At 40.8% G+C, this 13,170-nt stretch overlaps 1 protein-coding gene and 1 long non-coding RNA gene across 3 annotated transcripts in view; one reads left to right on the top strand and one right to left on the bottom strand.

Moving 5' to 3' along the window:
- Positions 1-693: 693 nt before the first annotated feature.
- On the bottom strand, positions 694-7,668 carry LOC111268940 (uncharacterized). The gene is made up of 2 exons (XR_002685472.2): positions 7,226-7,668; positions 694-988 (listed from the first exon to the last, which is right to left on the bottom strand). It is a non-coding gene; the product is annotated as an uncharacterized LOC111268940 (long non-coding RNA).
- Positions 7,669-8,075: 407 nt separating this feature from the next.
- The window catches only part of LOC111268939 (aquaporin-3), a 16,583-nt gene continuing 11,488 nt past the window's right edge, over positions 8,076-13,170 (top strand). The window contains exons 1-3 of one of the 2 annotated variants that reach the window (XM_022848189.2): positions 8,076-8,199; positions 9,679-9,838; positions 10,187-10,940. In XM_022848189.2, the coding sequence (XP_022703924.1) occupies positions 10,863-10,940 (78 nt within the window). In that variant the 5' untranslated portion in view covers positions 8,076-8,199; positions 9,679-9,838; positions 10,187-10,862. The remainder of the gene's footprint in view (positions 8,200-9,678; positions 9,839-10,186; positions 10,941-13,170) is intronic. The other variant, XM_022848190.2, reaches the window with a different exon arrangement.

Genomic DNA, 13,170 nt, shown 5'->3' with positions numbered 1-13,170 from the left:
GTCAGTAGAACCTTCATTAATAATATGGTAATTATTTTTTTTTTTGCAGTTCTGACAAGAAATTAAATAACAGACACAGCACCACTGGAAATGGATTACATCTAAAGATAGCTATCGTTCTTCTTGAATACACAACGGTCTTATATCAAAAATAAATAGCGGAGGACGTCATCTTAGCGTCAATCGAATGCCAGGAGTAGGTCTTTTAAATGATTAAATGGGGCAGCAAACGCGAGCACAGTCCAGCTTTTTCTAATAAGAAATTTGTGAGAATTGGAGAAATTTTGGATCGACTGTGGTTGTCGAAACATAAATTGATTAGAGGAGCGGGCGAGAAATTTCGTTTCGTTTTTGAAAAGCCAAATCAATAGTGGATAATAATATACCATGTCCTTATCTTTGAAATTAACAATTTCTAAATGAATCACTTTAATCCATACTTATTCCACGTAAATTTAGAAGCTTAATAAGAAATAGTTATCAACAATCTTTGTCAATGATACTTAGCGCTTTTAACGGTTGATCGTTACCAACGATGGAAGATAAGGGTTAATTTCACTTATAGAAAATCTTCGTTAGTTTTACTTGGAAGATTATCGAACAAGATTGCTAATCACTATCACGCTATAGCACAGATGCATGATGTCTGACTGTATTTTAAACACCTAGTAATAGAAAACAACTAAAACAATCTAGAGTACGGCACATAATTGAATAGTTTAATGTAGTACTTTACAAAGCTTTTGCATTTTTTATATCATCGGTCGTCTGATCCGCTGAAAATAAAGTTAAGATTAAATTTCGTTTGCTCATCGATACGCCTATTTATCGCTGAGTCATCCAACAGCCCATGCCGTTCTCGGGCTCTGCAGAAATTTCCCTGCGCAACCCAATTCTCTATTGGGATACGTCGGTGGGGGGCAACTGCATCGTTCAACAGCAGCCATGATGGGCAATGCACATACAAAGTTATACGATGAACGAAGACCTGAAATACCGAAAACAACCGAGGCTGAAGTGTTCGTTGTTTGTCTAGGCCTCTCGATTTCGCTGCGTATCTATCAGTCCATTATCGATCTTGGCTTACCTACTGTGTACTTTGCTTGTTCCGTCCGTGATTGCTTGTTAACCTTCTCTTAGCCTAGGTAATCAGGTGTGCATTATTACTAGGCTCAGACTGCTATTAGATCACTGACATGTATTAACCCGATCGAGTTTTTCCTTTTTGATCACGAACGGGTGCACAAAGCCGCTCGTATATCCGTCGCTCTATATAGGTTCTTCTTTTATTGAAATGATACCTGATTTTCCTATTGTGCCTTGTTTGAGGTGGCAATTAGAAAAGGCCCTGCGACCGATTGCTGCCCGCAAAAGGTATTCGGTTTTATAGAACATATGAATGCTAATACTACGCTAAAACATAGTATTAAAATGTAAAAAAGAGATCAGTAATCAGCGGAAGTTACACTATGTTACACGCGAGGAATAAAAAAAATTCACTGTTCTCTCAGCCGATGATGTCACTTTTAGTAAACCTCGTAGTTTTTTTACTAATCGATGAGAAGTTTACTTGGTATAGCGTCAGCGCAGGCTAAGTGTCAGAGCACAAGCGATTAACACAGCATTTCAATGAACAGCTTTTATCTTTTCAACAACTTTCTCTTCAAGTTCTGTTGATTTCACTGTGCCTTTTTCGTGTATCCTGTTCTCACGAGTCTCGTTAAGGCGCAATGAAGATCAATAAAATACTGCTGCGGGTAAATGGTGGTCGGTGGCACCTCTCATAATACAATGCTACTGCGTGCATCGGAGGCTAGATAGAACAGAGTCTTGTTCACAGAAAACTTACAAACTGCTAGATACAATACCGTGGTGTCGAGCGAAAGCGTTTATGTCAACGTACGCAAAAACCGCTGATCTGGGTTCAATGCGACATGTATAGTTCGCGGGCCATAATGAACTGATTATAAATAGACGGAAAAATTCTCGTCTGCAAAGATAACTAGATTTGTGTTGATAAAGGAAGCTAATTGTTGTCTTGCAAAGAGCACAGCTTTAGATGTGAATACTACGAAAGGTTAAACGTTGTTAGATTGTAACAAAAGTGCCTTTTGTGGACGATCAAAAACTTTGTGCACCGAAATTCAGAGCACACACAGGACACCCAGGTAGAGTCTGTAGGGAGCCTATGTCAACCATACTTTGCTCTTCGTCGCACTATTCGTGCAGGTCTGACTACTAATCTTCTTGATAGGAGGATGTTATCGCTGTGAGAGGAAGCACAATTTTGCCTAAAACTCGGACAAGTTTTGTGAATTTGCAGAGCCTAGAGATTTACATCGGCACTTGTCAGGAAAAGCGACACATATGAACGTGCGATTGTTACCACAAGATGGCCCCGACTAGATATAAGAATCTTTCTGTACGAATGCAAAGAACGCAGTAGATGATTTCGTTGTCAACGCTCCAGAGTTAGAAACGGATGGACCAACGACGTACTACACAATGAAGAAACGTACGCCAGAAAGGTCGAACATTTTCATGTTTGGTAAGGCGCGCTGATTGCGGGAGCAAAAGCTAGATTGCGAACACGTAAACCGATTTGTGGCTTGTGGAAAAATTAGCCAAAAATCGTTTACATATTCGACTTCCATTCAAGGTCGGCTGGTGTCACCATTTCTTAGTAGCTGAAATCAAAGATCATCTTCAATAGTGACAGTCCTTTGCTCATTTTACGCTGGTCTATTGACAGGTATCATACGCCTCGTCAGATCAACTCCTCTGATGATCTCATCAGACAAAACTCTCTTGCGCAACAGTCACGGAAGTATTTCATTTTCTAATAACATATGCAATTTTGCAGTCGATATAATACGCCCTGTAGAAGACATTTGTTCAGAGAAGATATGTGTTTACATAGAATATTGATCGTCAGACTCATCAGATCACTGAAAAGATCAAGTAAACAACACATTCCGCTAGAGACTAAGCAAATTTACTTTACTTACAAACTTTAAAACTACGCCGACGCAAAATACGCTCGGATAATCTCTACGCAAATGATGCGAACCTAAATTCTCAGTTCTCTAAATAAAGATCTTTTTCTCAAGTTATATACCGCATCTTTTCTATTTATCTTCATTGTGTAAATTTAATTGGGTATGGCGATTGTCACAATAGTTTGTCTACCAAATTGCTGCTATTTGTACAGCATACCCGAAGGAAATATATCACTACCTTGACAACTTCTTCTTATATAAAAGGAAATAAAATCTTTATAAGATTGATTTATTTATTTCTTTTGAAAGACAAAGTCTCGAATTATATTTTTTCTTCGCTTGTAATAGATGCTCGCATAAAAGAAATTCATTTCTATAATATAAATAAATCTTTAATTTTTTTTTATTTATTAGAATATTTTTTATTGATTGAATAATCATTTTTTATGTTTATCGCCTCATATTCTTACTGGTACGAGACATATCTCAGTCACAATATGAGAGTAATAGGAGTATATAGTGCTTAACGGATATTTGCTTGTGTTTTGAATAAGATGCAGCGGTACTAGCGGTGGTCCTTTTACATAGTAACACGCATAGATGTTATGATTATCGCCATCCGGATAAGAATTCGTAAAATCGGTTATTTTTTTTTTTGTTACAAACAACGAAACAGATGAACGCAGGCCATTATCTCGTGTCCACCGTTACAATACCATAACAGCAAGGTTTGGACGATCTGCGATTTTGGCCAAGGGGCCTTATTTATGCCTGCTAACATAATCGAGTTATCTATATTGGTGCAATAACCGAAACGTCCGCCCAGACCCACAAATACTATGATAAGTTTATGGTTATATGTTTCTACCGTACGTCGGCAAAGCAAACCGATACTGAACCATTGACATGTAAAAGCCTGACTCCAATAATAGCCATCGTTTGAGCCGTCGACGGTAAGCGGGGTTTCCAACCACAAAATGGAACAAACAGTTAGCCTAAATTTAAGAGATATTGTAACAATATTCGGTAGCTACTATTTGCTTCTTCTTTAAGAATTGGTAGACTCGTGTTGAAATGCTATTGCCGATAGGTCGGTTTGGAGTGGAAATTAATCTGGAAAGACCTGTAACAACGACAGCTGCTTTGAACTCTCGCGCTTCACGAACCAATGATTTGAGATCGGCCGAAAGTCACAACGGTTCGTACGATCATGGCGTATACTTCAATATAAACGATACTGAATAGCTACTGGATAGTGGAAACGATGATTTCTATTTCGCTGGTTTTACATACTTCACCATGACCGGTCCCCAAAAATTAGCGACACGACACTGGAAGGTACGAGGCTTTCGAAAATTTGTCAGATCTTCGAAAAGACGAGTAAGTTAATTAGTAGGATTAACCGTTGGAAAGACGAAGGCCTTTCTCGTGCGTTGCGCTGTCGGCAATTGCCTGCCGAATGGCTAGCTAGCAATGTGACAGGAAATACTGTTGATATAAAAATGTGTAAAAAAAGTTTAGCTTAATGAAAATAAACGTAGTTTTTTTACGCGGTCATCAGGAAGTTCAATAAGTGAAAGTAGTTAGAGTGAAATGAAAATACATAAATGTTTTTTTCATGCCAGCTGTCTAGCTGCCCGAAATCAGGGACGGATTAGGCTCGCCGGCCAAAGTAACAGGCGATTTACTGGTCCTATAAAACAATTTTCTTTTGACGCTCTTTGAGCATCTATGCTTTTTGTAAATATGACACGAAACAAATTGAAACAATTTACTCGAGACATAATAACTAGATTTCTGTTGCGATGAGTACTAGGATCAAATAATGAATTCTAAGTGAATAAATTAAGGTAATTAAGGGATTGACGTTTTGATTTTGCAAGCGCGCGTAAATTTGACCTGGTGTTTCAGTTAGATATGAGGGTGACATCAGCATTTGGATGCCGATCGGATTGTATACGATCATTCCTTGCTCCTGAACCCAGTTATTTCAGAAGAAGACGTCCAGCCAAAAAGTCAGTCTGGAACGTATGCTACATGCTGCGTGTGGTCAGTGCAAATGGGACATTAGTTGACTCCCTGGAAATGTACGTAACACAGAGCGTAAATTATTCGGTGTTACATTAAGTCGCCATAGAAGGTCCGTCTGGCCCCGTTGAAAGCAGACTTCTGCCTCCATATGATTCAACCACTAGTCTTTTTATTCAGATTTGTAACGCTGTAGAAAACCCTAATCGATTTACGCGGGAGCTCTCGTACGAAACGATCTAGCTTTTCGTATAGCACAGTTGCTTTTGTGCCATGAACGAGCAGCTAGCGGCTCTTTGCCGAATCACGACCAGCATATATATACATATATATATAGGAGAGGAAAAACAAAGTACTTTATCTCTAGCACCAGCTAGGTCTACCGTAAAGATTTATGGATTTCTTTTGAAAGTAGTAACCTACTACAGATGGCCATTATACCTTCAAAGTTTCTGTGTGTTCTGCTTTTCAACTACGCTACAGTGGAAGACGTTTGGAAACGTGGATAATTATGAAATGGGTAACATTTGTCTATAGCTATTCCTTATCGTTGTTCAAAACCGATGTACTACTATCTTACGTTAACAGCAACAAACAACCCGTCTAAGTATGCGCGTCCACTGAGCGTGGCGCCGTCGCGTTCTAGCTACACTCGTTGTGTATTGATTAGATAATGAATGAAAGCCGCGTCGCTGGAATTAAAAACACCCGTAACTATTTCAATTTTGTTTTCAGCCCGAAACACACGAAGCTGTGGTTGAAACTGTAATGAAAGTTTATATATCTTTATGCTATCTAACTAACATTAGGCGATACGATAAAACTCTTAATGACAGACCACGGCGGCATCCATGTAACATTGTTGTTATTTAGTAGTAACAACACTCGCTAACTAACTAAACACTTTTTATAGGGGCACCTTCACAACGATGTTTTGGCAAAAACAGGTTTAGATGATAGACTTCGTGGTGGCTTTTTGCTATATATATATCTAATGGCCTCTCTATGCATACTTCTTTGATTTTCGCTGCTCATGCTAAATGAGAAGAGGCAGATTTCGGTGAGACCAAGGCATGCAAATAAGCAGAAGCTCACTTTTATTTTTATCCTCGAACTTATGAGGTAATAAAGGTCATGTCGTTACTAAGCGCCGTTGTAGCAAATGACTCCTTCAGTTATATATGGAACACTGATTTGTAAACGATGAGAGCTGCCAGGTCCATCTACGCCACCACTGCCTGAACCCCACGTACCATCGTACAGTCGCATTAATGCACGTCAGTGATGGTTGCTAAAAAAGGCTCATTTCTAATACACAAGGCAAATACACATTGGCTTCATGAAGAATGAACAACAGCCGGTACAAAATAAATGCGTCTACTGTAAATTTGCAGACGTTTTGAAAAACGTTACGGCCGACGCGACGCTTGTCAACGGCATCGGCCTATCTTTAAGCCCGAAACACACCAGTAAGGACAAATGACAGGCAATTTTTTCCAAGACTCACCCGAGACGCTATGCTTTCTTTCTATTTATTACAGCAACCATTGGTAGAGATATTAGAAATATCTCTATCAATGATTGCTGTAAACATGAAAGTGATTTAAAAAAAAAATAACGAAGTAAACTGTTTCTAGTATTACTGCTCTATTAGCTCAGCGGCAACAACAGTGACTCAAATACAGGCGGGAGCTAATCACTGCAATGGATATAGTTTTAATCGGTTAACTACTCAGACCAGTCGGACGTTCATATTGGTGTTATCGACTTTTTGGATCGGGTTATCCTATGGAATTCTCCTTTCACGTCAATTCGTGGAATTCGCCCGTTGGATTTTCGTTAATTTCGTATTGATTTCTTAAGGTTTTCGGTAGGCGCTCGGTTGGCCGACGGCTCGAATCAGGTAAGCAAACAGCTGGCGTCGAATATCGCCTGCGTAGATGGCCGTTGTTCATGCTAGCGCCGTCGATTCGCGGCCGTCATGCTTTCGTCACTATTACCGCCGCCCCTGGCAAAACTAGCAGCTGATTTGCGACAGCGCTGGCCATCATGGGGGGTAAGTAAGGTCCTACTTAGCGACAAATTTAAGGTAGACACCGAAACGTGAGCAATAGTTGATTTAGGGACGACCGTCTATTACGACGTAGCTAGTACCATCTATTGCGCGCTGATGGACTTTTCATTGTGGATGCACTCACCGAAGCAACTGACGCCTGCCTGTCTGTCTGTCTGATCGCTATATTCAACTGTAACCGTTTCTCGATTCCATCCTTCTCTAATAGCTGCTCTTGTAACAGTTCGTTACGTCTGCGCAGGCGCACCAGCCGTGCACGACCGTGTGGGGCACATATTTTGTAGCGACGTCGTGTTTAAGCATCGCGGCTATCACCGGGTGGTTCTAGGCGCGGCGGCGGCGGCGGCGGGCACGTGTGGAAGGAGTTAGAAACCAAACGACGCCGCGAAAGCGCGACCGCGTCAATACTATACTGCTATCGCTTACGTTACGTAAACGGTAAAGGCACAGTCGCTCTTTCTGTTTTGTCGCGCTTCTTTTTCGGCCTCACTGAAATTTCTCACGCGATCCTACGGTTGCTTAGTATCAGCATGTGGTAATAGATGCAGAGCCGGAACGCCTTCTTGGCTAAAATCGTGAGTGGCTCGTGATCGAAGTAGCTTCTGACGTGTGGTCTGTGATGTAAGGAAGGTAAGATAGGCGATAACTGTGCTTTGGAACGAGAGAGAAAGCAAGGGAGAGGCGAAATTGAAGCAATTTATGGCTGATGCTGCTGCTGTACCACAACGTTATTTTTGCTCTGTCATCTTGACGCTTACATAGTCTAACCCGAGCTCCCTGTGATCAGGGCCTGTGTGATTTGGGTACCCCGTACGGACATTCGATGCATTGAGCTGCTGGGATCAGAGCGTTTGCGTTTGAGCCGAAGTCGGTCGATCTAAATCGAAGTAACGACTCACTTTCTCCAATGGTCAGCGACCGATCAGCCGCACTCTCTGATCAGGCAGCTATCGGCGGCTGACGAAAAACTGTCTGTGTACCTTCCGTCCTACAGGGCTTCGGGTAGTGTTGCGTGATTGTTGTTGTTGATAGCGTGATAGGTGACAGGCGAACCCCAGGCTCGGGCAGGACAACGTAAACAGGCCAACAGGAAATCCCGTAAGTTAACTAGCGGCAAGCTGTGTAGCTAAACAGACATCGTTTCCGCCAATCGAATGCGGATGTTTGTAGAATTTAGTAAAGAAGCAGTCTGATAAGACTTAAGCTTAAGAAAGTAATACTTACCGGCGTTAGTACAGACGTATCCAACCATTCGAAGTGTCCTAGGAATAATGTGTATAAAATGTGAATGATACGAAGTGACACAGCAGTACGCGTCATTTTGTTGTTTTTATTTGGTATGCACATAGTGCCTTCATGAAAACGTCGACTTTTGTTATTAATATCCAAGTAATTTAGCTGAATTCGCTTGTGTTTACCCTACAGCCAGTGCTTTTTAGAGGTCTTTAGCACATTACTTCTACCTTACCAAGCAAAAAAATACGGACAACAAATATGGCTATTATTTGTCGACCCACAAATTTACTGTTTATTAACTATTTGTTATATGAATGCCTCAGTTGGTTCATCTATGATCAGCTAATAATCCTAATTCTACTTCATTCTTCACATGTTAAATGTGGCTAATGTGTAAAAGAACACATAAATAAATTGTCCAGAAACTATGCGATACTGTGACTTACAATGTCGGCGAACGCTCACGAGCTTTTTGAGCTATTCTCTCTGATACGTTGATTCAAGCACACATCAGTAGCAGCGCGTTCAACATTTATCGGGTAACATCACAAGATTACCCATAAGATATACTGTGTTCTATCTAAGGTGTGTAAAGTAGTTGAGTAAAGCGCGCACTTAACCGAAATCATGTACGGTACGGTAACATTAATGGCTCCTATCCATTCAGAGTACCTACGTTAACTTATCACTCGTGTAGGGTTTTCTAGATGTTCGTTCGCCTTTTGCGTTTGTGATCATGTCTCGAATACGTCGGCGATCCTCCAAAGACGGCATAATAACAAAAATAGAACGATACAGCATGTCTATTTTTTAGCTTTTCCGATGTGCCTCCAAAGAAAGCTCAGCGAACCGAAGTATAACCCTGAGGCGAGATCGCGCTCTACGGTCGACGCTGAATTGGCGTCAACGCCAAATTAACTGTACTGCGTGCATAAAAAAAAAGTCGTCATCTGTCAGTAAAGCTACGACATCATGCTTATTTGTCAAGGTTAATTTTTTCTTGCGCTCTGGAAATCGGCTTTTGACTTAATGTTGTGCCGCCGTGATAATGTGTAAACGCAGCATCCTTTAAGGTCCACTCTCAGTTACCACAACTGTGATAAACGAGACTAGAAATTATTCAGTACTTTCGTTTACAGTCGGTTTTGAATAAAACTGTAGTCGTTTATGATACAATTTTCCATGAAAGCGTTAAAAGCCGACCAAGTTAAGAGAACGGATGTTCTTCATCAGAACTTCTTGAAGAACATTGACACCCGCGAAAATTGTAAATATAATCGATAATACATTTCTTGTATTCTTATGAACGAGCTAAGTCGTTGTTTACCTGTTTTCTTACAGCAGACACTCTTAACTGGCCGTTAACCTGCCGATGTGGGCTGTATCCTTCGGACAACAGACAGATTACGGGTCCCGCCGGCGGTGACAGCCAGCTTGACCCATAGTATTATCCTAAAAACTTCTGCGGTCGAAAGCACCTATTAGCTATGCGGCCGCCCAGGTAAGGATCCGTAATCCGTTAAAAAAAAATGTCCCGTCATCTATGCTGAAATCTGCGGCGTAGTGTCTTAGCTCACAGGTCTAGCCGTCCCGTTAGCTTAGCTCTGAGGTCACAAGTTTACGCTTTGCTACGTGCTATTTGAAGGTGCACTGCTGTCAGATTTGGTTCAATTAAGGATCGCCGCCAATAATAGTCCTGACCATGAATTGAAAGATTCTTAAGAAACGCTTCACGTTTTAAGTAGTACGTCGCCCACAACAGCTACGGCGGTGTGAGGACCCAACCTTGCGGATTATTTCTGAGAACGCCTGTTCTTGTGTACATTTTTTTGGTATAATACACTTTCAGCATCTGCTCTCGTGCATCTGCTAGTATATCGTAACGACGAACAGCATCCGCTGTCGAGACATCTTTTTAAGCACCGGCGTAACATACGACGCAGACTCTTAGAAGCTGAGCCGACCGGTTGGATAAGTGTCACAGGCATCCTTGTGAATCGTGTGTGTGTCTCCGTATGAGCAGATGAGCTTGCATGGGCCGTCCCTTCCCCGTGTGCGAGAAGGCTTTATTGAAATGCAGTAGCAAAGGGGGACGGGCTAGTCAAATCAACCATAAGTGGCAAATATAGCCCTGGCGCGATCTACTAAGGAGCAATAGGAAGTCGAATGTCGATCTCCGTTTAAAAGGACTCATACATTGCTGCCACACGCGCTAAGTACTCGTTATTATTTATCTAGTAGCTCAGATTAGGTCCCAGCTGCGCTCTCCAACGGTGACATTGTAGTGCAATCTGGTGAAAAAAACACTGACAAAGTAGAAAGAAGTAAACAAGCGTCAAGGGTCGCTACTGGCGCCAGGTTGCTTAATCGTCACTATAGCGTCTAATGATGGCCTGGCGTCAGCAGTAATAGTATAAAGCTGCTATCGGATATGGGAGTTCGTTCATTTTTGGTAGAGTGAAATAACACGAAGCTTCGCAGTCAATAATTGTGTTTAGAGAACAAGCTTTTAACAACTCATCAATATGTCAACCCGATGTATAGTGAAAACTGACACAGCACGGGAGGTTCTATCCGAATTTTGTGGAACAATGTTGCTAACGGTAAGTGCTCTTAAATCAATTTACTAGGTACTTTCCCAGTTACAACGTATTTCCTTCCAGTAACTTTCGCATTAACTGCAGAGAACTAACTGTGTGGCGCATTTAAACGGTCGCGTTCAACGGTCGCCAAATCATTACTTAGCTCAGCCGATTTTTAAAATTATTTATTTGAAGGTCTTTTCGAGAAAACCAGCCTGGCGGGCATTGCGCGAACGCTAATTTCCGAGTAGACCGTTAAATCACGAAGTGCAATGCTATTAGCAATTGTCACCCATATCTATAGCCGACATGAATAATAGACAAAAGTATATCGGAACGGTGCGATGGTCTGGGATGGTGAAGATCCGTAAACGGTGCAGTTTGGTGTTGGGGCAATTTTCCTAACTCGGGGAGAGATATAGCTTAATCTTATTATATTCCGTAATTACTCAGGTCAGGATAGCATCAACTAAGCAATTACAAGCATTTTTCTGTGTAACTGCTGAAACGATGGCACAAAAACGTACGTTGTCATAGTTGGCCGCTTTTACTGTGATTCTACATAGGGACTGTGACGAATCAGTCTTTGGATTGTTCCGAGTTCAATAGCTACAAGATCGCCAATGATTTAACACTATTGGTAACAAAATGTGCTTTGTTATGACATAATACACGACTATAATGCACAATTTACAGCAGAATTGACAGTCTTTGTGCTTTTATTATCGAGTGAAAGGCTGCGATTTCCACGCGTACGAAACTCATCTCGTTCGCATGGTCTCCGCGATAAGCTTTCAGTCAGTATGATTTTGCTGAGGATTTACCTATGAATGTAAAATCTATCTATTCATTAGGTATAGATATAGAAAGGTGGAAAGGAATAAGTATGGGTACGAATTTTCATTTTAACCTATTTTTTCAGTTCAAGTCCTTTGCGGAGAGAGCTACTTTTTAGATGAGCGTACAAAGATGAACTTGCCAATGTTATATACTTGAGTCGAAACGGCTGTACAATACGTTTTCGTATTGGCGAAAAGTACAATAATACTTCGGCTATATAGCATCAACAATGTAATCCGTTTGTTATAGGAGCCCTAAATCAACTGGCCTATTACAATTTATTCATAGTAGGCGGTTAGAGATCTCAACATTTCATATGTAGAAGGCAGTCAAGTAATTCTAGGTCGGAAATTGTAGTTCTAGTCCCCGCACTATATCGTGTACGATCACACAGAGCATTTATTTGTTTCATTGACAAGAAGTTGGCAGTGTTCAGTAAATTTGCAGTTGCTTCCGTCACACAGTTGTATGTATAGATAGCAGTGGGTGTGTGTGGTCAAAAGTTTTTCCTGCCGTCAGAATGTTTTTACACGAACCGACAAGTTTATGAAGATCTCCAAAAAAAAAAAAAGGAAGATTATAAAAGAGCTTCACCAGATATAAGTGCTTTAACTTGACGCGTATGTTGTTGGCATTTTCATTCATTGTCTATTTTTCTTTGATTTTTTTTCTGTTTATCACATGGTCGAGTATTATACTTCGTTGGAGGCCTCTTTTTTTTTTGCTCGATGAGCATTGTCCGGCCCGTGAAGCTTGCTCGGAGTTCGAGAGGTCGTCGAAAAGGGTTGGGTAAAGGACACGCTGGAAAATAACTACAGAAAAGCCAGCAAAATGTATCGCAGAAACACTTTGAAAGCATAACGAACATAAAGCGTGGAATAATAAACGATTGGATATCCGAACCTTTTCCGTTATCGTTCAATTATCTCCAAGGAAATATCTTTTCTAAAATTAGTTTTTAGTACGTTCTACGTTCGATAGACGGCAAGTTACTTTTTTAACGTGTGTCAGTTTGTTATACTCCATTGTCTCGTTATTTTTGCTTACTCAAATTTGTATATGGTTTTTATTTACTATATCTATTTATTATTAAAAAAAAAGTGCAGCACTGTTAAAAGGGTTATCGCCGAGCAGGTTGGTCTCGCTTTGTTTGTGTAATTAAATTGTTTTATTCGAACGCTGGTGCACCATAGTTGGCGAGATAGGCCCGAATTATCCTGAAACGTTATTGTCTTGTGATGAAGCAAACTGTAACAGCGTAGTTATTATAACACCAAAAAAATTCTCATCGTATGTTCTAAAAATAAAAAAAAATCAGCTAACGGTAATCGATCTGGCGTCTGAATGTCTATGGTCTGTCGCCATTTATTTGTTTATAGTCGGCGTCTAATTATTTCCAATGTTGGAACTG

Source organism: Varroa jacobsoni, unplaced genomic scaffold (assembly GCF_002532875.2).
Source record: "Varroa jacobsoni isolate VJ856 unplaced genomic scaffold, vjacob_1.0 scaffold_1333, whole genome shotgun sequence".
NCBI classification, from domain to species: Eukaryota; Metazoa; Arthropoda; class Arachnida; order Mesostigmata; family Varroidae; genus Varroa; species Varroa jacobsoni.
This window is presented reverse-complemented; position numbering and strand designations above follow the sequence as displayed.